At 46.9% G+C, this 26,775-nt stretch overlaps 2 protein-coding genes across 4 annotated transcripts in view; one reads left to right on the forward strand and one right to left on the reverse strand.

Moving 5' to 3' along the window:
* Positions 1–7,319: 7,319 nt before the first annotated feature.
* On the reverse strand, positions 7,320–12,127 carry fgf1a (fibroblast growth factor 1a). 2 transcript variants are annotated; one of them, XM_018756413.2, is made up of 4 exons: positions 11,672–12,127; positions 9,619–9,814; positions 8,787–8,890; positions 7,320–8,284 (listed from the first exon to the last, which is right to left on the reverse strand). In XM_018756413.2, exons 1-4 carry the CDS (start codon positions 11,720–11,722, stop codon positions 8,084–8,086), a joined length of 552 nt encoding a protein of 183 aa, XP_018611929.1. In that variant the 5' UTR covers positions 11,723–12,127; the 3' UTR covers positions 7,320–8,083. The 2 variants fall into 2 exon arrangements, with proteins under 2 accessions (XP_018611929.1, XP_018611928.1); XM_018756412.2 differs by lacking the exon at positions 11,672–12,127 and adding an exon at positions 11,056–11,415.
* A 4,030-nt stretch (positions 12,128–16,157) lies between these two features.
* LOC108936775 (rho GTPase-activating protein 26-like) overlaps positions 16,158–26,775 on the forward strand; it is a 53,478-nt gene continuing 42,860 nt past the window's right edge. For both annotated transcript variants that reach the window (XM_029257249.1, XM_029257250.1), the window contains exon 1: positions 16,158–16,587. In XM_029257249.1, coding sequence (XP_029113082.1) covers positions 16,428–16,587 — 160 coding nt within the window. In that variant the 5' untranslated portion in view covers positions 16,158–16,427. The remainder of the gene's footprint in view (positions 16,588–26,775) is intronic.

Genomic DNA, 26,775 nt, shown 5'->3' on the forward strand with positions numbered 1-26,775 from the left:
GTGCCGTATCTCGAAGGGCTGGAAAAGACCCGCGGTTTAGGTGGCTTCCTTCATTCCGCCCGTTTCCGAGTGGTTCGAAGGATGACGGCACAGGCTCCGGGCGATGAAAGGGCAGGTGGGCGGGGCCAGGCCGCACCGTGGCTCTTCTGCAGGTCCAGGTGGCCACCAGCAGCAGACCACAGCTCTTTTCACAACAAATCCTGACAGGAAGAGCATGACGGACACGGCCACAAACAGGAATCAGAGGAGATTAAAGGCCCTCGGATACTTTTTTTCCCTCAGCAGGTGCATGTCTTTCTGGCTGATCCTCTTAAAGCCTTCCTAAAAAGACCTCTCAGTCTGCGGCTTTGACGCGCACCCGCTCGTGATCGACTGTTCCTCTCCCGCTTGCGCGCTCGCAGCAACTTCCGCCGAACCCATTGGTTTGTGCACATCTGAGCGAACCCCAGCAATCACGCCCAGAGGTTAGCAGGGTCCCATGCCGCTCATGCCGCTCCGTGTTCCGGGGGACTTTCATCATCGGGGCCGAGACGTAGGACGCAGGCCGAAGAGGCCGTGCCTTTGATTTCCTCGCGTTGTGTTTCTCGTGAGATGCAACGCCCGCTTCACCGTTTTTGGTAGCGGAAGGAACGCTGTCTAATAACCGGAGGAACGCTGCCCAAAATTATTTGAAACTTTTCTGACATCAGTGCCAGATACGAGTCTTACAAATGAGAGCTCATGTGGAAAACAAGAGTCACGCCTGAAGAATAACGTGCTTATCGAAGCCTCGCCCCCTTCCCCCCTCGTACATATTTGTCTATTAGCCCCGCACCCCTGCAGCACGCATGATGTCATCCTCTTGGGTACCCCACACCCCCCCTCCCTTTTTACATTTCAGGGGAAACACAGCTGCGAAGGTTCAGCTGAATCTGTGTGTTTCCTCTCGTCCCGTCCTCCCGGCCCTGCCGGGCATCTGTGATTGATTAGGGCAGATCGGGATGAAGCCATCGCTCATTTGGCTCATTCGTCCCCCAGCTGGGAGGCTGCAGTCCGGCCCAGGCTCCAGCCCTCACCGGGGAAACAGATAAAACTGGCCCTTGGGTCCGTGTGAGCCGTAATGTGCTCCTTATGTGTGAACTGAAGTTCTCTACCGCCCTGTGCCATAGGCTACATAGGCCTCAGAGAATATCCCCCCCACCCACAATCACCTAATATTTCGAAAATACGGTCACCTTTCAATATGGTTTCTATTATGTGCGAGGGAGAGCTTTAGAATCGAAGGCAGTCCAGGCAGCTGGATGGAGCCCAGAGAGCAAAACGAGCAAAAGTAATATTGTCAGATATTGACTTATAGCACTGATTTTCAGCATATGTCTCCTAAGCTCCATTTCCTACTGACGCGCTCGTCTGATGTGTTTATTTTTACTGATGTGTCCACCGGGAATTCATGGTATCGCACTTACTCTTAGGAGTAGTTAAAACTGAAAAAGACAGATTTTCTTGCGCTGTACGTACACGTTGTCATACGTGCCTAGTATTTGTTCCATAGAGGTTTTTTGAGAAAGAGCATTTTGTTACTTTCTGAAGTATTACCTCTAGGTTGAATAAATAGTGGGATGTATGGTTAAATCTGCCGCGCTGTACGTTTGCTCGGTGCCGCATTATAATCCACCAAACAGATGATCAGAGTAGGAAATACATAATAAAGCAATGAAATGAACAGATTTAATTCGTCCAGCCAAGGACTCCTTTCAGGAGCGCATGTCACCTGGGGGGCCTGGTGGACAGCGCGGTACTGGGCTCTGCCTCGTATGCGATGCTCTTGTTGCTCGGGGACCGACTCCTTCCCAGAGTGACTTAGAGTCAGGCGTTATCCCTCTTCAGTGGAGAGGGTGGACGGAATGTACACAACGTACAAGGCGTGCGATACTGCCCCTCCCTCTCCCTACAGCGCGGAGCCTTCGCTTTCTGCTCAAGTCGGATGCTGCGCCCACCAGATGTATACACTGCAGACATCCGGCCAACAGCAGGAATTTGTCACAATGCACAGCAAGACGAGGCCACGATGGGCTGGGGCCGGCTGTGGTCGGGAAGGGTGGGGGCAGATGGGACGGATGTGGATGTTTGACAATTCGAGAATTATAAGCGTCCTCTCCAAATTTTTTCATTAGCCCTTAATAGAAATTGACGGACAGAAGTTTTACTCTGCTTTATCCGCTGCGTGATTTGGATTTTCATGGTGGTGCGAGAGGACGTGGGTTCGATCCCCGCTCAGCGTGTGTGTGGAGTTTATATGTTCTCCCTGCGTCTCCGTGGGTTTCCTCCCGAAGACATGCTGCTCCAGTTCCCCCATAGTGTGTGAGTGACAGAGAGAGTGTGTGTGTGTGTTCCACTGATGTACGGATGAGTGACCCAGTGTGTATCTAGCAGTGTAAGTGACCGCGGTGAATAAGGTGTGTGGGCTGATGACACTACATAGAGTTCATTGGAAGTCGCTTTGGAGAAAAGCATCTGCTAAATAAGTAAATGTACATAAGGTGAATGTGATGTGTGTGTATCGCTGTGACTAGAAATGTCATTCCGAGGTGCGAGAAGTGTAGGGCAGCGGGACGCGTGGGTAGCATGTCCAGGACCGTGTGGGGCAGCCCTGGTACGTTGTGTCAAATCCCTCCACGGCCCACACCGCAGCAAAGACCCCAGGCTGACATCGGGTTCCGCTGTGTGCCAGAATGTTCCCGGACTGCGCCAAGTGTACTGCCAGGCAGTCCCGGTGGCCCCTCTGGGCCCCCATCCGCACATTATCACACGGCTCCCATTCATCGCTGGAGGCTGAGGTCCCTCAATGCTACACGCACATACACACACATGCAATTATACACAACCGGGCACACACCCACAGCCCACCACAAGCGTGTCCGTGCGCACACATTACTAGGCACACCCAGCCATGTCATGTTAATGCACACACACACACACACACACACACACACACACACACACACAGTTGCAGTCTGTGTACTATGCTTGAGCCTCATCCCCCCTGGCAGGTCTGTCTCCAGGACAACACCCCAGAGGCCCAGTCCGTCTCAGTCCACTTCCCAACAGGAAGCTGGATTCTCGCATGACGACCCCTCAGAGGCCGCCATGAATGGGGCTGCCAAAAGACCCAGAATTCCCTTCCACTGAACCATCTTCTGACCAGCTGCATCCCACTAAGCTGCACGTGAGACGTTTTGTGAAGTGAAAAGTTCAGATACATATTCATCCTTAGTCTCCACACTTGCTGTTTCAAGTATCCCCTAGTAGAAAAGTTTTATACTCGCTTCACTCTAATTGGTCCAATTTGGTGCAGAACATCCAAAATATATTCCTGTGAAGTGCATCTTCAAAATCAGCGTATCTTCAATATCCCTGCAAGTTGCCTCGGACAAAGGTGTCAGCTAACATAGAATATTAGCAAAGAATAATATTGTTTTATTGCTTTTAGTGATACATTTGGCAATAAATATGGTTCTCATCTGTTTGAGAGTTATAATTATCCGGAGTGGTTTTTTTAGGGTTAAAAGCTTCGTGAATGGCAACACTTTTACCACACCTCCAAGAACGCTTCGTAAAAATTCGTATTGCTCGTGTCTTTGTACGGGATTGAGATGGTTCTGGAAGAACTCGAGCTAATCAGTGCTCTGTCTCGTTCCTCGTTAATTTTTCTCTTTTGGGGAGACAAAGCGCTCCCCTCCTTGCCTATGGCTTCCCACAATGAACACTTGAGGACAATGTGGACAGTGGACCACAACTGGGTGTCCTCTATAGCACACTCAGAGAGCACTGGTGTTGGTCCAGGGACTCCGAGTGGTCACACAGTCACCCCGGCGCCCCCACCTCCACCCCCAGACGGGCCGCCTCCTTTAAACGTCTTTATCTGGAAGTCCAAACCTGGGGACCGGTCCCTTTGTGAGGGAGAAACCTGTCACACAAAAAGGACCCATTGAAGCGTCCCCGACCACAGGAAGAGCGGCGGACGCGAACGTTGTTTTTGTTAAGTGCCCCCTCACCGAGACAATGACTCGCTTCAAAAGGTAACTTTTTTGGTACATTTCTGCATTCGACGAGAATAATGGTAGGAACTTCCCTGGTCCACCAGGGAGCAGAGGAAGGAGCGTAACATCCCACTTCTGACACCACGAGGGAAGACTTTGGCGTGGAATGCCGCGTATTTCTCACGTCGGAGGCGTCTGCGTGTACCCTCTGTTGTTTGGCAAAATGTCCCAGCAGTCGTGAAAGGAAGAGGAAGGGGAGGTGACCTCGACAGGGACAGATGAAGGTTACCAGAAATTTCACAAGAAAGCCACATACAGCTCATGGGTTCCTTCAGCAAAAGGGGGGCACCTAAAAAAAAAAGGCAGCCTCCTTGGGGAATCTCCCTCACACTTAACAGACAATATTAACAGCACCAGTCCAGAAATGGGTGAAATAGTAAACTGCACCGTACTTACAATGATTTACCCACCTATAGAGTGGGGCAATGAGCTCAGGATTCACGCACCTTCCTTTTAACAACTTACCCAAGTCTGAGTCATGGGGGTGTGGAGCCTATCCCCGAAATACAGGGCTAAAGCAAGACAGAACACCGCTCTGTCATAGGGTAGTCTGTCACACACACTCCAGCTCAAGAGAAGAGACACCTGTCTTTGAACCGTGGGAGGAAACCCACATGAACGCAGTGCGAGCACGCATCCGGACTACACCCAAACGGCTCCGGCACTGTGAGGCGCCAGTGCTACCCGCTGCACCAGCGTGCCGCCTGAGTTTAGGAGCCTGGATGAAGAACAAGAAAGCAGGAAATGCCATGCGCTGATATCGGTTCCTTTGCGCCACCTGTGAGGAGATCAGGGGCACAGCGGAGTAATGTGGAGGAAACAGCACAGCCTCGCACCTGAATGTTACTGGTGAGTCAGGCCGTGCGGATTCGCCCGTAAATGGTCAAGCTTCGCACGCGCTCTGCTCTGACGTCACTCTTGAACGCAAGCGCTTCGTTTGGGGATTTCTTCGCTCCCATCGTGGATACGCGGAGATTGCGTTCTCTCGTACCCCCCGTGGTCAGCAGGACTGCTCGGCGGCGTGAGTAAGCGGGAAGCGCTGCGATGGAGGGCAAGGCTCTCGGGTGCGGTCGGCCTCTATGCGAGCGTGGTGGACGAACGCTCGGAACGGCACGCGCCGGGACCGTACAGGGAGCCCGCCTGCTCGCCACGTGGCCTGGGAGCGGACCTCACGCTCTCTCTCGCACCCGTGTGTCACGAAATGCGTTGTTTAGTGCACTGGTCTCCACCGGGTTTAAATTTAACACACGTTACTCATGTGTTATTTGTTCAGGCAACAAAAGAAAAAGAAATGAAATAACTGAACAGCATAAAATTTGTGCTTCTTTGGATTTTGTCTTATGTCGTATCTCAGCCTGGGCAAAACAGACAGCTCTTTAAACTCAGACGTGAGAAACATTCATTTAGCTGATGCTTTTCCCTAAAGACACTTACTGTGATTTATCCATTTATACGGCAGGGTGGTTTTTACCGGAGCAAATCATGGTAAGCACCTCGCTCAAGAGCGCTATAGCAGGAGGCGGGATTCAAACCCAGACCCTTTGAACAGAAGATGGCAGTTCTGACCACTGCGCCACCTACCGCCCTGCGTGCAGGAATGTAAAAGCTCTCTGCGAAGCTCAGCCGAGCTCCTCTCGAGCAGAGAAATGCGTCCATGCAATACGGATGGCGAACAAGCGAACAAACCGAGACACCCACCTCCTGCCTTTCTGCACACCTCTTTCGTTATATTTTAATCCCTTTCGCAACGCTTTGGTGACGGCCGCGTCGTCGGGCGCGCGGAGGCGAGGCACCTCGCTGTTTTTCCCCACATCAGCGGCGAGGTGAGGTGCAGTCCTGGCCGTTGCGCTCTCCTCGTTTTGCCCCACGAAGGGTAGGTGGGCAGGATCAGCGCTGCATGGACACTCTCTCTCTGGGTGAGTGTTCGTGGGGGCACATACATGTGGACGGGTCTCTGTCGCTGTGTTTTACAGTAGTGCAGGGATCTGGCTGCGGTTCCACAAGTCCCAGAGGAAGCCGGGGCTCGTTCCGCTTCCTGCCCCCGCCGTGGCCCGGGGGGCCGAGGGCGAGAGGGTGGGCTCGCGCTCCTGCTCCTTCTCCTCTCTCTCAGCAGTCCAGGGCAAGGGGGGGCGGGGTGGCAGCATCCGCCTTGGCTTCCTGATTTATTTCAATGTAAATCCCAGGCGGAGTGATAACGCCACGTTCCCCGAGTCGCCCAAACGGGTCTTGGGCCGAGTGGACCTGAACGGTTAACACGAGGACAAGCTGCGCAATAATGACTTAGCGGAGCAGGGCTTTCGCTTCAGCTTTTTGTTAAAGGCCTTCATAAGACTGGTCTTGACATAGGCCGAGGAAAAATAATACTAACATACATACCGTCCCTGTAGTGCAGAGTATAACACACCGGTATAACTGCAATAACTTAATAAAGGCAGATAGTGCAGTAACTAAAGAAACAAGAAGACATGTTAGTAAAAAGTTTAATCACTGCTAATCAGCCCTCTAAGGGAAATACAAATCCCAGCTGGTAAATACTTAAAAGAAGGGACAAATAGCATTTTTTTTAATTTTACTATACTGCTTCTGCCTTGGCATTTTCAGGGCGGCTGATAGTAGAGCGGTTAGAGCTGCTGCCTTTGGCTCAGAAGGTTACTGGTTTAAATCTCAACTATTGCTGCAGTACCCTTGAGCGAGGTACTTACCCTGAATTGCTCAGGTAAAATTACCCCGCTGTACAAATGGGTAAATCATTGTAAGCTGCTTCGGAGAAAAGTGTCGGCTAGATAAATACACGTAAAGGCTATGACCCAGTTCAGCTGCGTTGTCTGTTTAACATAAGGAACGGACAGGATTCCTGAGTGATTGGAACTGATTTTCATATTTCTGGAATTCTCAACACAATTACAAAGTATGACTTTAGTGTAAGGACAACGTGAGATTTGCCTGTGAGCTGAAGAGTAACGCAGTACAGCCGAAGTGCTCATGCTGGCTCTGCTCCCAGTGCTCTATTGCACCGGGGGGGGGGGGGGGCGGTATAGCGGGGGTCCGAGGCCAACCTTTGAGCTACGGTGATGTGGGAACAGTTCGCTTCGTGGGACAACACTGACACTGTGTGGTTCAAGTCTGCCAGCACTCGCTCGTCCCTGTATGAAAACACTATAGTACTCCAGTTGCTGTAAGCGCACAAAAATATGGTTAAAAAAAAAAAAAAAAAAGGTTTTATTTGATGTTTATGGTTCACACTAACAGTAGTTGCATTATCACAGACCGTGAATATAATCTCTACAGTAGGTTTACTTGGTGTGAATCACACATAACATACAGAACACTGCCAGAAGTACTGTAAATGTTGAAAATTATACAACAAATTACAGCAATACTGCAAAAATGCAGTCTCACGGAACAACTTATGATATGACATAGGAAAGGCTCAGGAAGTGAATTTAGCTGTTTTCTCTATATTTATATTCTCTAGATTATATGTTACCTGTTCTTTATGTAAAACCATTTAAATTACAGTTCATCATTAGTCAAAGATGTATGAAGTGCAATATATATTACAAATTTAATGTATATGTACCCTTACGATAAATAAATACGCAAGTATAAATTAAAGATGCAAAGCTGAAATTTCAACCTATAGAAAGACACATCTTATACTTTCAAGTAAAAAAAAATAAAGCATCTAATGAATTAAATAGTAAACTTAACTGAAGCGGTTGTGATTCATTAGTGCGAAAATGAGTGACACGAAGGATTCCAAACACGAATGTGCAAAGTACTTCTACTGCGGTGCAAGTACAGGTGAGTAATAATCACATATTAGTAGTGACAGAAATTCCAGATTTCTGTGAGCAGCAATAGTGTGTGTGTGTGCGTGTGTGTGTGTGTGTGTGTGTGTGTGTGTTCTGGATGATGTGGGACAGCAGTGATGAGTCCATACAGTGACACTATAGCAGATCAGGCGCTGGTTCAGCCGTGGTCAGTTAGCAGATCCTCGTTCTTCATTCGCTCGCACCTTCGAGCGCACGGGGCAAGAAGTAGATGGCCTTCTGCCCGATGTGGGTCCTGGGTCCGGCTTTCGGGCGCCCGTTCTTTTTGATCCCCACGTACCAGCTTCTCTCCCGATACTTCTGGGACATGTACGTGTTGTAGTGGTTCTCCTCCAGCTTCTCAAAAAAGTAGCACTCGTCGTTCAGGGTCGGCTGGGACAGGAGAGGGACGGCATTAAACAAACAAACAAACAAACCAACAGCTCACTCTTCTGCCCTCCTCCCACTGAGGCAGCAGGAAACGCAGGAAATGTAGCAGTCGAGGACACGGTCCTATAACCTGTACATTGTGTGTTCGTGTCCTAATGGGGTCCACACTGTAGCACCTTAGAGCGAAGGATGTTCATTTATTTAGCTGATGCTTTTCTCCAAAGCAACTTACAATGCTGAGGTATTTATAGTTATTTGCCCATTTACACAGCCGGGTAATTTTATTGGAGCATTTTAGGGCAAGTACCTTGCTCAAGGATACCACAGCTGGAGGCGAGACTCGAACCTGCAACCTTCGGGCCCGAAGGCTACAGCTCTAAATACTATGTGTAATCTGATGTAATCAAAATCACTCAAATAGATTTTATATATGACAACAGAAACCACATATTATTAACAAAAAAAAAAAAAAAAAAAAAAAGGCAATCGATCCGCAGAGCCTCACCGAGCCGTAAAGCTGCCCGTCTTGATCCATGGCCAGGTAGCAGCCCCCCTCCATACCCTCAATGACGACGACGCCAATGCTGACGGCTTTCACACGCAGCACGTCTACGGCGGACACACGGCGCGTCACAGACACAGACAGAGGACACCGAAAAGGCATTTCCTGATGCTGCAGAGGCGCAGTCAAGTCACTCGATACGCTGACTTATGCTCAGCCACCGTCGGGGCCACAGACGCCCTTTCCCGGCTCCTGCGCTCTTACAGAAGTTGCCGGAAGTCCCGCGGAGCGCTTAAGTCATGTCCTGGGTATGAGGAAGTGGATGGCGCCGGTATATAAATTATAGAGCGGACAAGCGTAAGCCTACTCCGTTTTAGGAGCGAGGGTCATCGCTGTCACGCCAGACGACGAACAGAGCGAGTCCAGGACGGCAGCACATTCTTCTTCAAATGGGACACCAGCACCGTGAAGCGTCCCCCGTGCTGAGCCCACGTGACTCTGCCGCGACTTCCCATCTGTGACATGTGCCCGTGCGCAGGTGAGAGTGAACAACAGGTACCCTTACCGCATCCCTAGAGTCCTACCGCCCTCACCACGCTGCAGCAAAGGCCTTCTATCCGTTTATAGTTCTGCGGTTCCACAGACTTTGATCTCGTTTAATACAATCGGTGAGGCGCCTGTATAAAAGCACCCATCACAATATAAACGGGTTAATTATAACAGAATGAACAATGTCTGACATCTGGAAGCACCTAATCTGTGTTTTATGGTTGCGACAAGTGAGATCGGTGCGTTCCGCTAACATGCTGCCGGATGCGCGCGCATTTGACCTTACTGTAGGGGTCGTCCTCGTCCCGGCTGCCCTCCACCGTGCCGTCGGCCAGGATGCGCAGATGGAAGCCGCCGTTCAGGCAGTAGAGACGCCGGGGCCGCGTGTGGTGGTAAAGGGCCACGCCCATGCCCGCGCCCAACAGCGACACCTCCCCGTCGGTCATAGTGGCGTGCGGCTGTCGCGGAGCGGCACTCCGGAGCTTTAATGGAGAGGGAAGGGCACGTACCATCAGCGCAGGGGTGTTTCCGAGCGTGCATGCAGACACACACACGCACAGCATTTACGAGACAGGTTGACAGATCCCAGACTGTGTGTATTATTATTATTATTATTATTATTATTGCAACAAAACTTCTAAGCAGAATTATATTGTATCAGAGTACAGCTACAATCGCTCACTATAATTCTTCTTCTTCTTCTTCCTCCACTTTTGTCCAACGCAACTTACAATGTTTACAATGAACTTAAGAGTGATTTATCAACATATACAGAGTATTCCTACTGTATTAATTCATCAGAATCAGAACGAGCTTTATTGCCAAGTATGTTCACACAGACAAGGAATTTGTCTTGGTGACAGAAACTTCCACTGCACAGACAGAATGACAGTGACAGGATGCAGATGAGAAGATAGAACATGTGAATGAAGGATAAAAAAAATATATATAAAAATATAAAGTACCCAATATACAAAAATAGTAATGACAATTGTAAGTGGAATTTATTTAATTTATAACCATAACTAGAATTATTACTACTTTCACTATAACTTATCTGACATCTTTATATTAGGCAGCTTATAATGTTGGATACTGAACAGCAGTGATTTAACAGTGTATTCAGCAGCATGTCCTTACTCTATTAACCGATTATATAAAAGAAATATTACTACATTTATGATTGGAATTACATTGTTTTCAACAATTATAACTTTTCATCACCCTTTATCAGTCTGACACCTATGCCCAAGGCAACTCGTTATGTCAGATAATGAACTTTACAGCGATTTACCATGTTGCAACTGTATCGGTTTAGGCTGAATACCTTGAATACCAAGAAGTTCTGATTCCAAGGCAATAACTTCAAACACAAACTGAGCACCATGCCACATTGCAGCTCCATGTGAGTTCTGTTTGAGGGAGTGCTTTTCACTGGGTATTTGCACTGACTGTGGCCCAAGCTTTACACGTGTCGTGCGTGCATCTCCTTCAAACAAATGCGACGGTCACAGTTCAAAGAAAGAAAGAAGCGGTCGAGTCAGAGCTGGAGGGCAAGGATTAAGGATCACAATTAGTTAGTAACATTTGCGCTCCCATTACTGAAACACTCTGCACTTACTGTACTGCATCTCGACACGCAGAAGTGGGAATGAGCCCGCAAGTCACCCTCCTCATGATGAGGACATCATCATCATCATCATCGGGCGGCCCTGGGACTTACCGCACCCTCACCGCTTCCCATGATTCCGCACTGACACTCGGGATCAGTGTGACCGAGCGACACTAAACCTGTCCCGTAGTCTCTACGGCCACTTTCGGAGCGAAGGCAGGGAGGAGCAGCAGCGGCACAGTCAATGAATGAATGACAGCTGCTGGACGTCATCAGCCTGAGGCTCAGCTCTGCCCCGTTTCCGAGGCTCCGAGGACGACACACGACTCGCAGACACTGACTGAGTGAGTCAGTGACTGGGACAGAGAGAGACGAAGCACCTGGCTGGCAGTGGCAGTAGCAGCAGCCACAGCAGCAGCACCCGACCCCGGAGCCGACCTGCCGTTAGTTATCTTTGGGAAGCAGCAGAAGCGAGGCCAGCCCTCGCATCCGGAGTTCTTCTGGAAAATTGTCAGCACTCGGCTCGCCGCAAAAAAAAAAAAAAAAGGGTAGGGGGGGCGGGCAGCAACCCATGCCATGGAATGCGAGAAGGCCGCTTCCCGCCCGGGCAGCAGCAGCGAGCGTGTGTTCCTGGAAATCAATGCGGAGCTCGAATCCCACATGCTGCGCCAGACGCATTCCTGACACACGTGGTTCGGGAGGCGGGGGGGGGTTGACTCAGGCTTACCTGGAAGGGAGCCTCAGCAACAGACCGGAGCGTGGCGAACGTGGCGAGCATGTCGGACCGGACCGAACCGGACCGGACCGGGCTGCCCAGTGTCTGCGTGAGAAGGTTCGGACTCGGCGCCGTCTGCTCTCCAGCGCTCAGCCTCAACCCATCCCGCCCCCCGTCCCTCGCTTATATTTACCCGTTTGCTTCAGCCAGGACGTCACGTGACGTGATGTGACGCGACGCGACCAATAGCCGAGCGTGTTTACATGTGCAGTCGGAGCAGAGGGAAGCAGAACGAGCGAGCGAGCGAGCCAGCGAGCCGTATTCCTGTATTTGGCGTGTGGGGACGTGGGGGAGCTCGTGGCTGGAGCTCGCGGCTGGAGCTCGCGGCGGAGCCCTTGCTCACACCGTCCGTCTTCTTCCAATGGCGATGCGCCCAACTGGTTTGAACCAGAACAGTCTCTCTCTGAGTCGGCGAAAATTATATTGCAAAATAACGAGGTGATATGATCCTGGGAAGAAGGTCTGCGAAAATAATAATAGTGTCACAGACAGAGAGTGTGTATGGATGAGTGAACCGGTAAGTAATGTATCTAGCAGTGTAAGTCACCTTCAATAAGGTTTGTGGGCTGGTAACACTGCATAGAGTTCATCATCATTGGAAGTCGCTTGGAGAAAATCATCTGCTAAAAAAAATAAATTATGTAAATGTAATGTAGATGCCCATGTTAGATGTTTTGGGACAGAGATAAACAGTTTTCTTTGGGTTTTTGTCCTTCAGGCTGTCAGTCTGGGTGTTTTCCCTTTGTTTGTCACACTCCTTCCACAGCAAAACCAACATTGCTTGCACCACGAGTGACTACTGCTTATTAATGAACAAAAGAACACATTAAAAGAATGTTACAAATAATTACTGTCGTTATAAATACTATAAAATATGTTGGCGTTATTGTCATGCGTAAAATACCTTTCATTTTTCTATTTGAATTCATTTTAGGTGACATAACTGCAAGAATTGTATTTCTATCCATAAGAAATAAGGATATTGCACTCCCTTGCAACTGAAATGTTCCTAACATGGTGATTTCACAGAGCAAATTAACCTCATAATGTGATCAATAGGTGTGAACAGTATGTGCAGTTGTATAATTTTTGATAGAAACTTTATTAAAAGCTTGACCGGCCTTAACATCAATAGAGTAGGCTCTGCACTTGATCTAAAAGATAAAAAAAATTGACATCTCGGGCTTTATGGATAAACCATACATTCAGACAGACAATTAGCACAACATTGCTGTTATTAAAAAAATAACCTGCTTAAAATGGGCATTTTTATATTATGTGTGTGTGTATTAAAGTGGCATGTTTGTGGACGAAGATACTGATATTGAAACCCTTTGATTTATCATCCCATCATGCCCCAAAGCATGCATTATAGGCCAAATACCTTAACTGAGCAAATAATTAATTAACCCTTTTAATAATACATTTATTTAGAGCTTGTTAAGAAAGGGCAAAATATTAATAGACCAGAAATGGGCAGAGGGATGCAATGTTAGTAACTCACTGTATCAGACTGTAGTTGACCATGGGGTAGAGCACTTGATCACATCTATCCTTAACCCAATACATGAGTACAACAAGACAAGGACCCTTTTAAATCCTGTTTCCCCTTTGCTAACACTTGGTGGCATTGGATCAAACCAGATTTATCGAAGAAAATTAAAGTCGGCGATCCGCACACAACCTTGCTTCTTTTCTCTATCCGTGACTGTCTGTCACTCTTATTGAACGGACAAATCTCTGATTATTTCTCTCTTGCCCTTGTGAAGAAATTAAGAGTGAACATTGCAATCCCCCCATCCTTGCATGTGTCTTTTTTTCTTTTTAACAGTTCGCTCACAGTCTTGTTTAATGAGGGTTTGGGGTTTGAAGCAGAAGGCTGGAATGTTACATTTGTCATTAAAATTTTACAACATAGAGTGTTGTTTCAGTATTTTTGTTAGCGTAATTAATGTTGTGTTGTTTATGGTAAGAAAGTCTAAATGCAGGACAGTACAGTATTCCAAATATGTTATAAACGGTATAGACAGTAATATAAAGGAGGTGGGAGGTGCAGTTCTCACATTCACCATTAGATGGCGGCACAAGAGGGCAGAATTTGCTATATCTTCTGCATAAAAGTTTAAAAAGGGCTTCTCCACCAAGAAGGTCTTAAAATTTATTTGCTGAATAGTTTGAAAAAAAAAAACACTTTAGATTATTCATTAATGACTCTGGCTACTACTGAATAACTTTAATTTTCTTTCTTGGTAAAACTTGTGTTAAATGGAAGTTTTCTAAAGAATTGGTTTAATTGGGGTCTTCTTTTAAATGCATTTGGGGATGTTGGCTGGGGTGTATCTAAAACGTTCCAGCTGGAACGCGGCTGTGGAATTTCAGAGAATTCGTGTACGTATTCATGTAAACCCCTTGCTGAAATGGTACTCCCGGGGCAGGATGGCTGTTTTCTCACTGACATGGCATGAAGGCCTCCTGGGCAGAAGCTGTGTGTACAGCCCTTGACCCTCTGTGGTTGGATTCATTATAATAATGTTTGCCTGGATCTACTTCACAAACACCATGTTTTTTAGCAAACACTTGCGGTGAGGGCCCCAATGTAATAAAATGACAGGTACACGAAATACAGAACATACTGTATTCCATCTTGTTAAACCACACTAATACTTTGGCGCGCATGTCCTCGGTGGGTATAAAGTATTCTTGAGACAAGGCAGCTTCAAACACCTTAAATGCTCCCTGGCTTCTTTTTGGCTGCTCGTTCTTTCCAAGCCCCTACTTAAAAAGGAAACTTAGTTATTTGAATTTGAGCCCGGAAACCCAGCATAGGACGTTCCAGTTCTGCGTCTAAATCCTCAAGGCTGTGCAATATCCCTTTGTCCCGAGTAAAGTAGGCAAACAAAAACCGCCGTCTGGGGAAAAGCCATTCATCTACCTCGGCGTCATGGCTTGGGGAGCCAAAAAAGCTGCAAACTCAAACCTGAGAAACGTTTTACTTGCTGCTTATATTGCTCAAGTAAACACCCTGCTGCATACTAAAGTGTGCAAACCGTTTTAGAACTATTAAAAATTATAAAGGATGCAAAGAAATCAATAATGATGTATTCAGAATGAGTCAGGAATTTAAGCATTATAAGGGGGGTAGCAGATCAGAAAAACAGTATAATATGACTATGAAATTAAACATGCAGAAGTAATCACACAATAAACAGAAATACTACAGCACACAAATGAGGGGCAGGATTAATAAACATGAATAACATTAATTTTTAATTAGATGACACCTTTCCCCAAGTGACTTCCCGTAGGAGAGAATCAACTTTTGATTTTCGTCTTCATACAGCAGGGTGTAAGGCTTGAATCCGGAACGTTCAGACAGTAAGGCTGCAAAACTGAACACTATGGCAATCTACAAAAAAAAAAAGGACATGGTTATTACTGCTTGTTTAGACAGTAAAGCTCAAATCTGCGGCATTATGTCTAGACTAATGGGATCATTTGCTGTTGTCCAGTGAGTAATTGGCTTGTTTTGCAGAAATTGCACTTCACTGAACGATGATCTGGTTATGTTATGGACGCTGGAAAAGCAGTAGTTTTAATAGCCTTAACAGCACTTAGTATTAACGATTAATCTCAGAGCTAGTAGAATAACCTTTAATTTAGGAGAATAACACATTTTCGCTATAATATTTACTGTTCACTTTCTAGGCAAATATTGTGGGGGGAAAAAAAAAAACAAATCTCTGATATTTACTCGAAGCTCGTTATTTTTATTATTTACTCCGAGATTTACGAATTCAAGTTGAACAGAACGAGTAAATCAAGTTTGGAAAATGCAATTAATTCAGTGCGCGCGGGTGTATTTCTTTCAAGCGTCAGATTTGGACTCGCCGCCCTGGAGTGACGTCACCGCTCTCGTCCAACCAACCTCCTTTCATACACTCCGCGACAATATTGGGCGGGGCTGTACACTCAGGTCACTGTAACACCGTCCAAAGTGAACAGAAATACTTGAATGCGATTGGCTGACGATGCTGTCCGTCACACCAAACTCCGTTTCAGGGTAGGTTGGTACTGAGCCCGTCCCGGGGCCGAGCGGCTACAGTTGAAAAAGCTTCGGGAGGATTCTGCAGCGAGCGCGTCTCGTTCGGTTGTATCGCCCCGCTTTGTCGGCTTGCGCGTGTCATGAGGAGCGCGCGGGCTCGCCTGGGTCCCTGACAGCGGACTACTGACGTTCGCCACTGCGTACTCTCAGTAAACATGACATGATAGCCGCGCCGTCGGTCGCCTTTTTCTTTTTTTTTTTTTTTTTTTTTACTTCAGCGGAGCGCGGTCCAATGTAGCGCTAGCCGGCGAGTCATTACTTGTCTTGTACGCAGCGCAGAGGTTAGCTACCAGCCAGCGGAGCTAACGCTACCGTCACGTCAGTGAGTGAGTGAGCGAGCGAGCGAGCGAGCGAGCGCGGACAGCCTGCCTGACTAGCGTTAGCCGCCTCGCTAATGTCCACGTTAGCCAGTAGCCAGCAGCCGGCACTCAGGAGTCCGTAGACGGCGGGTTCACGTTGGGGGGCCGGTGAGCCGCCGGCGGCTGCGCGGCGCTTCGGCTCTGCCTTTAAACTTAAAGTTTTGGGACTTTGTTTGTTTCGCCCCGTGCTGTTAGTTAATAGTCGGGCTGAGGAGAAGGTGTGCGCCGCGGGAGCATCATCATCATCATGATCATGGGCTTGCCCGCGCTCGAGTTCAGCGACTGCTACCTGGACAGCCCGCACTTCCGAGAGCGCCTCAAGTCGCACGAGCTGGAGCTGGACAAGACCAACAAGTTCATCAAGGAGCTCATCAAGGACGGCAGGGCGCTCATCCAGGCGCTCAGAAGTAAGCCGCTCCCCCCGTGTCGTGTGTGCGCGCGCGCGAGAGAGAGAGGCACGCTGGCCGACTCGTCGTCGCTGTCATCATTATCAGGATCATCAATGAATGCGCGATGTTTGTCCGAAGCGAGTCACCGATTTAGGGAAAAATAAAAAAACAATTATACTGTATATCACTGCAACACTTGAGTTTAAACACCTAGTTCAAGGGTACAGCAGCATGGGGGATGGGCGGGATTCGAACCCACACCCTTCACGGTGCGGGTTTCTACCCGTGCCAGCGTATTACCAGCATGCCATGCGTTGTTTTGCAGGTTGACATGATTGTTTTGCGTGTCAGCTGTGCGTTTCCTGATCGCTCTGCCTGCCCTGCAGGGAGGCATTTCAGGCGGGTTTTTTTTTTTTTTTTTTTTTTTTTGTATTATTAATCTTTCTTTTGCTGAACGTACAGCGTTAGGTCATCACGTGGTCGTGAGCAGTGATTTACTCACTTGTACACTGGGGCATTTTTAGCTGGAGCAACTCAAGGTAACTGCCTTGATTAAGGGTCATACACCTGGAAGGAATGTAAACCCAAAACCTTCCGACACCAGAAAAGTGATGTACGAAAGCAGGAGGATACCTGCTGGGCCCAAGTGGAAAAGGCCAGGCTTCTTTTTATAATCAGTCGTGTAAACGATGATTAGAAGTGCTGATGTTCAGGGGAAATCACCCTTTGCCTTTGCACGTGAAATCTGTTAAGGATGAAAGGGAAGCTCTCGCTACACACACTCATACACACACCAAGTTCTGAGCGAGGTCTCGGCAGGGTTACTTCCCATGTTTAAAACCACAGGCATGTGTTGCTGTGAGACATATAAAAGATACTGTTATTAAAAGGTTATATGTGCTTAGGAGCTGATGCAAGGGGTTTCTGGAGATTTTAGATCACCCAAAAACAAGGACTCGACCATGTGCGCGATTGCGTGATTGCTCTCGCCTCGCTGTTGTCTTCCTCACCTTCAGAAGCGCAAGGAATTGGCGTGTGTTCTGTGGATGAGGGCTGAGCTCATGCTTAGAAGGTGGTTGCTGCAGTGGATGCACGAATAGCATCTTCGTGCCTAAAGCAGTGCTTTACTAATGGTCTTTTTTTTTTTTTCCCCCCCCCTTTTTGTCTAAAACAAATTTTCCAAGTGTCGTGGACACACACAGGTGCTGGGAGTCTGCACTTCCATTAGTATTCTTTTTTTTTTTTTTTTTTTTATTTTAGCTGCATGAACAAGAACTTTTTTTTGCATATCTTATTTCCGAGTTGTTTGCCCTGTAACCCTACAATATACAACTACATTTTTATTTCTGGAAAGAATTTTTTTCTGTGCTTTGTCAGATGTGCCTTCTGAAATAGCAGAATTTTTGCAGATAAAAAAAAAAAGCATGCAATTTTACAATATGCAAGAAAGACGCACGTGTATAAAATGTGAAAGTTGCTCTTTACCTTTTTTTTTTTTTTTTTTTTTTTGAAGTGCGTATCTGTTTCACTTTTTTTTTTTTTTTTTTTTTTGAAGTGACATGGATTTGTTTAAACCCTTCTCTAAGCTTTCTTGATAACTGCGAAGGTTGTTCTGCTGTTACAGAGTAACTGTTTGGACATGTTGCTGTGGGAAGAAATTCCATCTATGTTAATGTCATAGACACATTCTTTCCCAAGTCTTTTTTTTTTTTTTTTTTTTTTTTTTTTTTTCTTTCTTTCTTTCAGAGTTATCGAACCAGAATAGACAACACCCCAAACCTGTTTCTGGTTACACGTAAGAATCAAGTTTCGGAAAATGCATCGGACAAAGGAAGGATATTCCTATGGTCATCAAAATGTGGAGGTCATTCTTATCTTTCGGATATTCTTCGCTGTCGGTTATTTATTCACCGAGGTTCAGCCGTACCTTTCCCCCGCATTCACTTGGTTTCTTGTCCTTAGGAATAATATAATTTCGTACTTCCCCTGTGGTCCAGCGTATGTCAGCACCAGAGCTGTTTTGTAAGCACAGTGCAGCCTGTCATTGGAATGCATGATAAAAGGGCTGCTGTCGAAACACAGGCTACAACTCGCAGTAATTACACAAATTTGTGTAAAATGATGGTTTACCGTTTTACTACTCAGAAGTACCACTTGTTTAGTTCCTTACTAATTGTTGGGTAGTGACACGTGGGGAAGGCAGAACTTCATTTCAGGTCAAGAAATTGACGCGTGGAATTGGTGGGGAGATTGTTGTGTAGCGTGTGGCGCTGCTGTTGTACCCTCAGTCCGGGTGGCTGGCGCAAATCCACCTGCGGAAAGCGATACTGGCCGGACCCCTGGAGCAGACAGCTCTCCGCCCCCTTCGACATTTAATTCCATTTGTGTTGCAAATGGGATTAAATGTAGTCGAGTCGTTTTTATTGTACAATACAAACACATTGCATTGATTGTCCTTCCAGTAATATGCTTTATCAAAGTATAAGCAAACTGTGCTGAAATGAACACTGGACTTTGCAGTGGTGAATATAGATAATTTAGAGTATGTGAATTGATTTGGTTCCCTTTCCAGGATAGGAACCTGTAAGCAGTGGGTTCAGAGTCCTTGGAGAAAGTGTGGGTGACAAATGATTAACTATGGTCACAATGTCAGCTTGTAAATTCCTCTGAGCAGGTCCTACCAAAGCTTTCATGGTTCTGATGCGAGGCAGGTGATGGGTCAGCTGGGGCATCTTTCCACAATTTTCCAGCCGATTTATAAATTGGGAAAGTTTAAAAATGTTGGAACATCCAATTCGGACCATCCAACTGTGGCCAGTGGTGCGCCGCTCTCAAGGGTTTACTCTATTTGAACGGAGCTACACGAGCGATGCCTTTATGTAGAAACGCACATTCCGGTATTCGCCGGCATGCATCACGGAGACATGATGCACCGTCGGTCTCGAATTCTCCTGCTGTCCAGACCTGTGAGGTTTCACGGGTTCTCTTCAGTCACCGCTCAAGAACATTGCCAGATGCAGAAGTGTTCCTGCAGTTTACAAATAGTGCGGCAAATAACTTTTTAAGTCCGAGACTGCATGTTTGCCGCGTGTTCCATTTTTACGGAATGCTGTGGTAGGAGTTGCTTGACGTGCCAAAGCGTTCCCATGTGTGTCTCCTCCCCCTCATCTCTCTCCATGGCCACCTGTAGCAGCCCACGTGAAGTTCAACACTGGTCGCGACCTCCACGCCGGTCGAAGGATCCTCGCCCTGGTCGCACTCCTCCACTACTTGACGGTCCATCTTTTATCCATCTACAGTTTTTTTTTTTTTTTTTTTTTTCCCCCCCTATTTGTGTGTTACTTCCATAGGTCGCTACTGGAATGTGTGTTCATGAAGGAGGGGGGAGGCAGTATCAAATAAACAATCTGTGCTTCAGTAATCACGTGTGTTTGTCTAAGCCCTTTTGTTGTGGGTTGCACTTCTGTTTACTGAGTTGTACGTCATTTCGCGAGGGGGGAGCGTGTGCCAGTTGTGTAAATGTAAACAAGTTGGGTAATGGCAGAAAGTTTGCCGAAAGGTTTGTGTTAAATCGTTTGGCGATCAAATGGACAATTGTGTGACGTTGCGAAACGCAGCGGTTCAAGTTGTTTTTATTGTCATTCCTCTATACGGCGTGTATACGGTGGAACGAAATGTCGTTTCTCCGGAGACCGTGGTGCAACACAGAACGGAGAGCAGTGCGTTCATCTCAAAAAATGCGTTGAAATTGGAATTGTCAGTTTTATCCCTTTCCCTACAGGCTGAAAGGACTTCTTTGCAGACTTTGAACGACGTTGTCACCGGAGCCCGTGCAGCCCTAGGGGTGGGACATGTCAGCGGTGACAGAACGCTACGGCTTGTTCAGCGTCTGCTGCTCGACCGCAGTGGTGCACGGCCGCATCGTTTATGTTTTGAGATGAGATTGGGCGAGGGGCTTTTCTGAAAGCGGGAGATGGGCGCTTTGAGTTGGCTCAGCATTAAAGCTGGGCAGTTCTCCTTGACGTCCCTCTCGGTGGGTGGGATCCGGTGCTTTGTGCTCTACATGGGAGTCGTCTTTGTCGCCACTTAAATGTGGCACCATGCGTTTTTTTTTTTTTTTTTTTTTTTGTAGCCCTGGGTCTGCCACGCTGAAGAAAACATCATCTTCGATGGATCGTTGTAGAGGAGTCCTCAGACTATGAACTTGTCTGTTTCTATATTGACTTTTATACAACTGGATTATTTGAACTTTTTTTTTTTTTTTTTTTAACTGAAGCAAGTAAGGGACAGCTGGTAGTGTAGTAGTTAGTGCTGCTGCCTTTGCACAGAAGGTTGTGGGTTCAATTCCCATGTCCAGCAGTAGTACCCTTTAGCAAGGTACTTACCCCAAATTGATTCAGTAAAATTACCCAGCTGTAAGTTGCTTTGGAGAAAAGCATACATTTAATAAATGTAATATTCTCGGAAGTTCTGCAGCAGGGCCTCTCTGAGGTGTTAGGCTGCCAGGCTGAAGGTTAGTGTTCTTTACCACCGTTACCTTGCCACCACATAAATAAATATACAAACACGGCGGTGCCTGACGTCTTCATGTATCCACATCACCATATGGTCTTGCAGGTTGACTTATGGTCTACTGAACGATCATGGGAATTTGTGTTCCTTGGCCGGAGTCGGTTGCTCATCGCAGCAGTGAACGTCAACACTCGCTGTTTCTTGCCTCCGCTTAGCTGAGCTCAAGATGACGTTGGAATTTTGTGTAAATCTGGACTTCGTGATATAAGTCAACGACACTTACGTCACTGATTGCGATGGTGAACTACTTTAATTTTCACTGCAGACTTTTTTTTTTTTTTGTTTGGTCCATGACACCCCCCCGATACTCCTGTTAACACTAGTGACAAGGCCTTTTACAAGAGGTGGGGGGGGGGGGGGATGGTGTGTGTGTGTGTGTGTGTGTGTGTGTGTGTGTGTGTGTGTGTGTGTGTGTGTGTGTGTGTGTGTGTGTGTGTGTGTGAGAGAGAGAAACCAGTAAGGCCTACAACAGACCCCTCTCAACAGTCAGACCTGCAGGGGGTTTCTCTGGGGGGGGGCTTTAGAACAAGGGCTCCCTGAATAGTGGGCAAGTGCTGGTGGGGAGGGGGGCGGATTTCCGTGAGGCTCAAGTTACAGGAGGCAGTTGTTGCAGACCCCCCCTGAGCTCCAGCGTTGCTTGTTGTCGTGTCCGTTTTTTCTTTTCCCCAGAACTTCCTCATTGTGTCCACATCCAGGACAGCCGCTGAATGAAACCAGGTCACCTTGGCACAACGCAGTGAGCTCTCCAGCTTGCTTGTCTAGTTCCTCCCGAAGTAGTATCGTGGCAGTGATTCTTAGTTTGGGGGGGGTGCTGAACTGTGGAAATGACTCTGACATATTCAGATGCATAGGTGATGCATTATTATTACCTGCTGTTATGTCAGTTTCACTATGTTGTACTGTGTAATTATTTAGTTTGATTTTTAAGACTCGCAGGAAGTAATTCTTCCGGTGTCTTTTTATTAATTTTTATTGACACTGGCATAGTTTCCATTTAGAAAGTAGTAAAAGCTGCAGAAATGAGTTACTTGCCTGTTAAAAAGTAAATAATTCCACATGCTAGGTTAGGGATCCATAAGAGGAGTTTGGGATTATTTGTCACATGTGTTCGGGAAGGGCCGCCATGTAATTATGGTTCTCTAATTGGCTTCTGCGCTGACAGACACAGGAAGTGAGTGCAAGACTGGTCTCCTTTCATTATTCCTTTTGCTAACTTTTGAATTAAATGAGTCTTTTGGTCTTTCACCTGAGCAATGAAGCGCTGGGATGTTGGTATGTCTCTAGTTCCATTTCTTCTGAAGCTGTGCAAACGGATGTCAACAGACCTCTTCCTCAAATGGCCATGAATAAAGGATGTTTGTTGTAGGTATTTGACGCTTGACAGTCCAGACAAACGGTCCTTTACCAGGATGTAGTAAAGAAGCTACAGAAAGATTTTTTTTTTTTTTCTTTCCCCCCACTTCCCTCCTGGCCCTACAGGTTGTTCACCTTTTCTTGACAGAGGCTGGTTTTCCTGCGATTGTTGTGTCGGAGAAATTGATGGCAGGAGATCCGAAGGCAGCTGCAGAATCCCTGGATGGAGTGAATGGAGCAGAGTGTGGAGGACTGGAGATTGACACAAAGGATTAGGAGGGAGGTGGGGGAGCATGCACTGTTTCCTGGGACTAATCCAGAATCTTCAAATCTGGGCAGTCGATCGACCTTCAGCACCTTTCCAGCAGCCACCGGCCTTCTCCAGGCCTCCGCTCTCATGCTGTTAACGTGGCAGGATCTCCTTCCAGAGAGAGGTGGAAAGGAGGCACGCTTCCCCTCCATACTGGTGTACGCCATCCCTCGGTGACCCCCTCCCTCCCCCACCGCCTTGACACTGTGCTGCTGCAAACTTTGCGAGATTAAAAGTAGATTTACACTAACAGAGAAGGGTGGTGTGTTGAAGTAACACTGAGCATCCTAATATTTTTTTATTTATTTATTTTATTTTTTTCCTTCCTTTGAATCCTTAAATGACAGCTCGTGATCTGTATGTTATATAATAATTACGCACTTGATGGGGAGGGAAACGCACTTGGCCAAGTTTCTAATCAGTTGTGGTTAGATTTTGAAAATTTAATGCATTTTGTTTCTTTGTACACATTTAAAGAAAGGGTTCTGCGCATTTATAAGCGTTTTGTTTGGAATTGAAGTTGACACAAGACAAGGGTCTGGTTGGCATTCTTCCTTGTTGACATGAGACTAACTTGGCTAGCTCATTTCAGGCGTTTGAATTTTGGGCTTTGTTGCCTGATGATTTGTTTCTTTTTCCATCACAGATTATCCTCTCCTTTTTATTTTTTGCAATATTGTACTGACTCTGGCTCCAGAAATGCTCTTGGCATGATGTGAGGACCACGTCTTGTATTTTGATTGGAATGCAAGCCTGCAGTGTCCAACGCTTCGTCGAACTGGAGAAGGGGGATTAAGCTTGTTGGTAATGCTGGGTTAGTCTGTTCAGTCAAAGACAAATTAAAAGAATTGTCTGTAAATTAAAAATCTAAGTATACCTTGTTTTAGTGGTTTGAAATTTTACATTTATTCGTTTAGGTGATGCGTTTCTTCAAAAGGACTCACAACGTTAAGGTTACCTTCCATTATTTATTGGTTTTTACACTTGGGTAATTTTTTTTTTTTTTTTTTTCTTTTCCCTGGAGCAATTTTTGGAGTAAGTACCTTGCTCAAGGGTCCTACAGCAATTGGTAAGATTCGAACCCACTACCTTCAGATCTTGTTGTTGTACCCACAACACTATCCGCTGTTCCCCCTTGGTGTCCACACAGAAGAAAAGGATGAGCATTTTATGCCCTGTGGGTGTAAACAGGGTGTTTGTCATTGACGTAAAGACTGTTCTGATTGGAGGAAGATGATGTCTTCTTTTGCTCTCTCTCATGTTCATTCTTGGGTTCACTTTAGCTAATATGTTGGGTTTCCGCTTAATTGGACTTTCCCACCCAGAATTCGGCCCAACTACGTGCCACCACGTTCCATTTTAGATAAGTTACCCTACTGGCATACGGTACGATCTGATGCTCAGTCTCTGGAGTTGAGACAGCTCTGCTTCTCTGCCTTCGAAGAGCAAGAGCACACGAGAACTTGAACAATGTGGCAATCAAAAGTGGAGCACAAACGGACGTGCTGCCAAGGGTTCAATGTATGGGAAGCTTTGAGAATGTCAGGAACGCTTGGGCTCAGCTGGCTGTTTGCTTCTAGTTGCTGCTCCATCAACTGAACCCTCTCCTTTGGAAGGCATTTGAGCAGTAGTCCCAGTTCCTCCACTCAGCAGGTGAGGTGAGACCCTTTGATTCAAATGGTGTAATTCCTCACTTGGACTTTGGCTGGAAGCAGCGTAAAGAAAAGAGGGCACAGTCCCAGAGGGCTGCAATGAAACCCAGGTGCTGGGTGGTGGTGCTGGATGTGCCAAGGTCTTGATGAAATGCAGCCACTTGCTTTTGGTGAAGCGTCAGCACGGACTTTGTCGGAACGTAGATGGTTTCTCAGCAGGAATTTGGCCTTAGTCTGGCTTTAAGGAAGCATAGATCTGCCAGACTGTGCCCCCCTCCGCAACAATGTAAAACACGCAATGCGGAAAATCTGATTTCAGACAAGAACCTGTTTTTTGTGTGGCAGTTAAATCGAGCAACATCAATGTCTCTATTGTTCTGAAAGGAGAAATGCCAAACGTTAATCGTGTGGCTGTACGTTAAACATTTATCATGCGTCGTGTTCTGGAAACGTTCAGCGCGTGTGTGTGTGAGGCGGATGTGGGCATTCTCTGAGGCCAATATGTAGAAAATTAACTTTTTTTTCATAACTTGTATTGGTGTGTCCACTGTAATGCTTTGTTCTCTGGGTGCAATTTTGTCAGCAGTTTTGCACTTGTAAATTCCTCTGGTTGACAGCTCTCTGACGCTTTTTACAAGACCTTCTTACCCAAGATACACAGAGCGTAACCTATTTATTCAAAGTCCTGCTAGAACAAGGGCTCAGTTAAGTGAGTAAATGGTGATGGGTCTTATTTAACCACCTGCTGTGCTGCGTGTATGACGATCTCATCTGGGCCTCTCGACCGGCTGACGTTATCAAAGGACGTTTTTGGAAGCTTGAAAGGTGCTCATGGTTGTCTCGGGTTCTAATTGTTCTGAACTGTTATGTCTTTTTTTTTTTTTTTTTTTTTTTTTTTTTTTTTTTTTTTTTGAACTTTTATTATTGCACATTGTCAACTTGCAGCATTTTTAATCATGTGCTAGAACAGCTGGTAGCATAGTGGTTAGAGCTACTGCCTTTAGATCCGAAGGTAATAATTCGATTTAATTCCCACCTCTGGCTCTAATAATCATGAGCAAGCCCTAAATTGTTCCCAGCTCTATAAATGGGTAAATAATTGTAAAATACCTTAACACTGTAAGTCGCTTTGGAGAAAAGCATCAGCTAAATGAATAAATGTAAATTGCAGGCGTTGCCTCCTGCTGGAATTGTGATGCTTTAAGTCCACAAGATGAAAAGGCCGGTACCGTTAAAGCCCAGCTTTGCTTTGGCGAGAGGAACCCCTCGGGGCTGGAGCTCACACCCATCTCCTCTGCAGCATTTGTTTCTTTTGTGCAGGTGAGCAGGCATCTGTCCCCTATGCGTGAATGAGGGACCTGTTAGTGTGGGCCCCTCCTTAGTGTCTCCCTGGGGCCTGGAGTACTGCAGGTGGGAGGGGGTGGGGGGCAATTTTAGGGCTGGCTTGGGATAGTTGGAGCAGGTGCCAATCTGTAGGATGGCACCGCGCAGTCCTTCTGCCCAGCTTCTGCGGCGGGGGCTGCGGATGTGCTTTTAGCCGTCTCGCCATCAGTCATAGGGAGGTGGCAAGTGACCATCGTATACGTGAGACTCAGTGTGCTATTTTGAGAAATTTCACCCACTTCTTTCCTTTTCTTACCCCAGTGGGGGTCTGTACCAAGATTTAACACCCATAAGGCAGCGGTGAAGCTCCATCCACAGTATAATGTGGTTTGTCTTCCTTCATCTCTGAAAAATCCTAGTTGTAGATAGGCAGCTGTATAGCTATTCAAGGAGGGTCTAGGTTTGCTCCGTGGGGCCAAAAAGTTGTTGTTTAACTTCTCTTTAGAGTCCAGGGGCCTTGTTAAGTCAGGCAGTTCCTGGTGTTCTCCCCTCTCCCTTGAGAACAGCTTCAAGTGAATTCCTGTCCGTCATAAGAAGGCAAGAAGCTTCATCAGCCTTTTCTTATTAATAAGTAACAAGGACTTCCTGAAACACTGCGTTGACACACAATGCATCATTTGACACTCTTATTTGTACAGTTTCTGTGGAAAGATGGCAGCATGGAGGAAACATATCTGGAGGCGGTTGGCTTGCTCTTTGTGGAGGTGACCTTATTTGTGGTGTTGAACTTTGCAATGCCTGGTGTGCAAAAGCAGATTTTTTTATTTATTTTTTTTTTTCCCTTATCAGTGTGCTTGTAGGGGGTGCGGTGGCGCAGTGGGTTGGACCGCAGTCCTGCTCTCCGGTGGGTCTGGGGTTCGAGTCCCGCTTGGGGTGCTTTGTGACGGACTGGCGTCCCGTCCTGGGTGTGTCCCCTCCCCCTCCGGCCTTACGCCC

This window comes from Scleropages formosus, chromosome 13 (assembly GCF_900964775.1).
Source record: "Scleropages formosus chromosome 13, fSclFor1.1, whole genome shotgun sequence".
NCBI lineage: Eukaryota > Metazoa > Chordata > Actinopteri > Osteoglossiformes > Osteoglossidae > Scleropages > Scleropages formosus.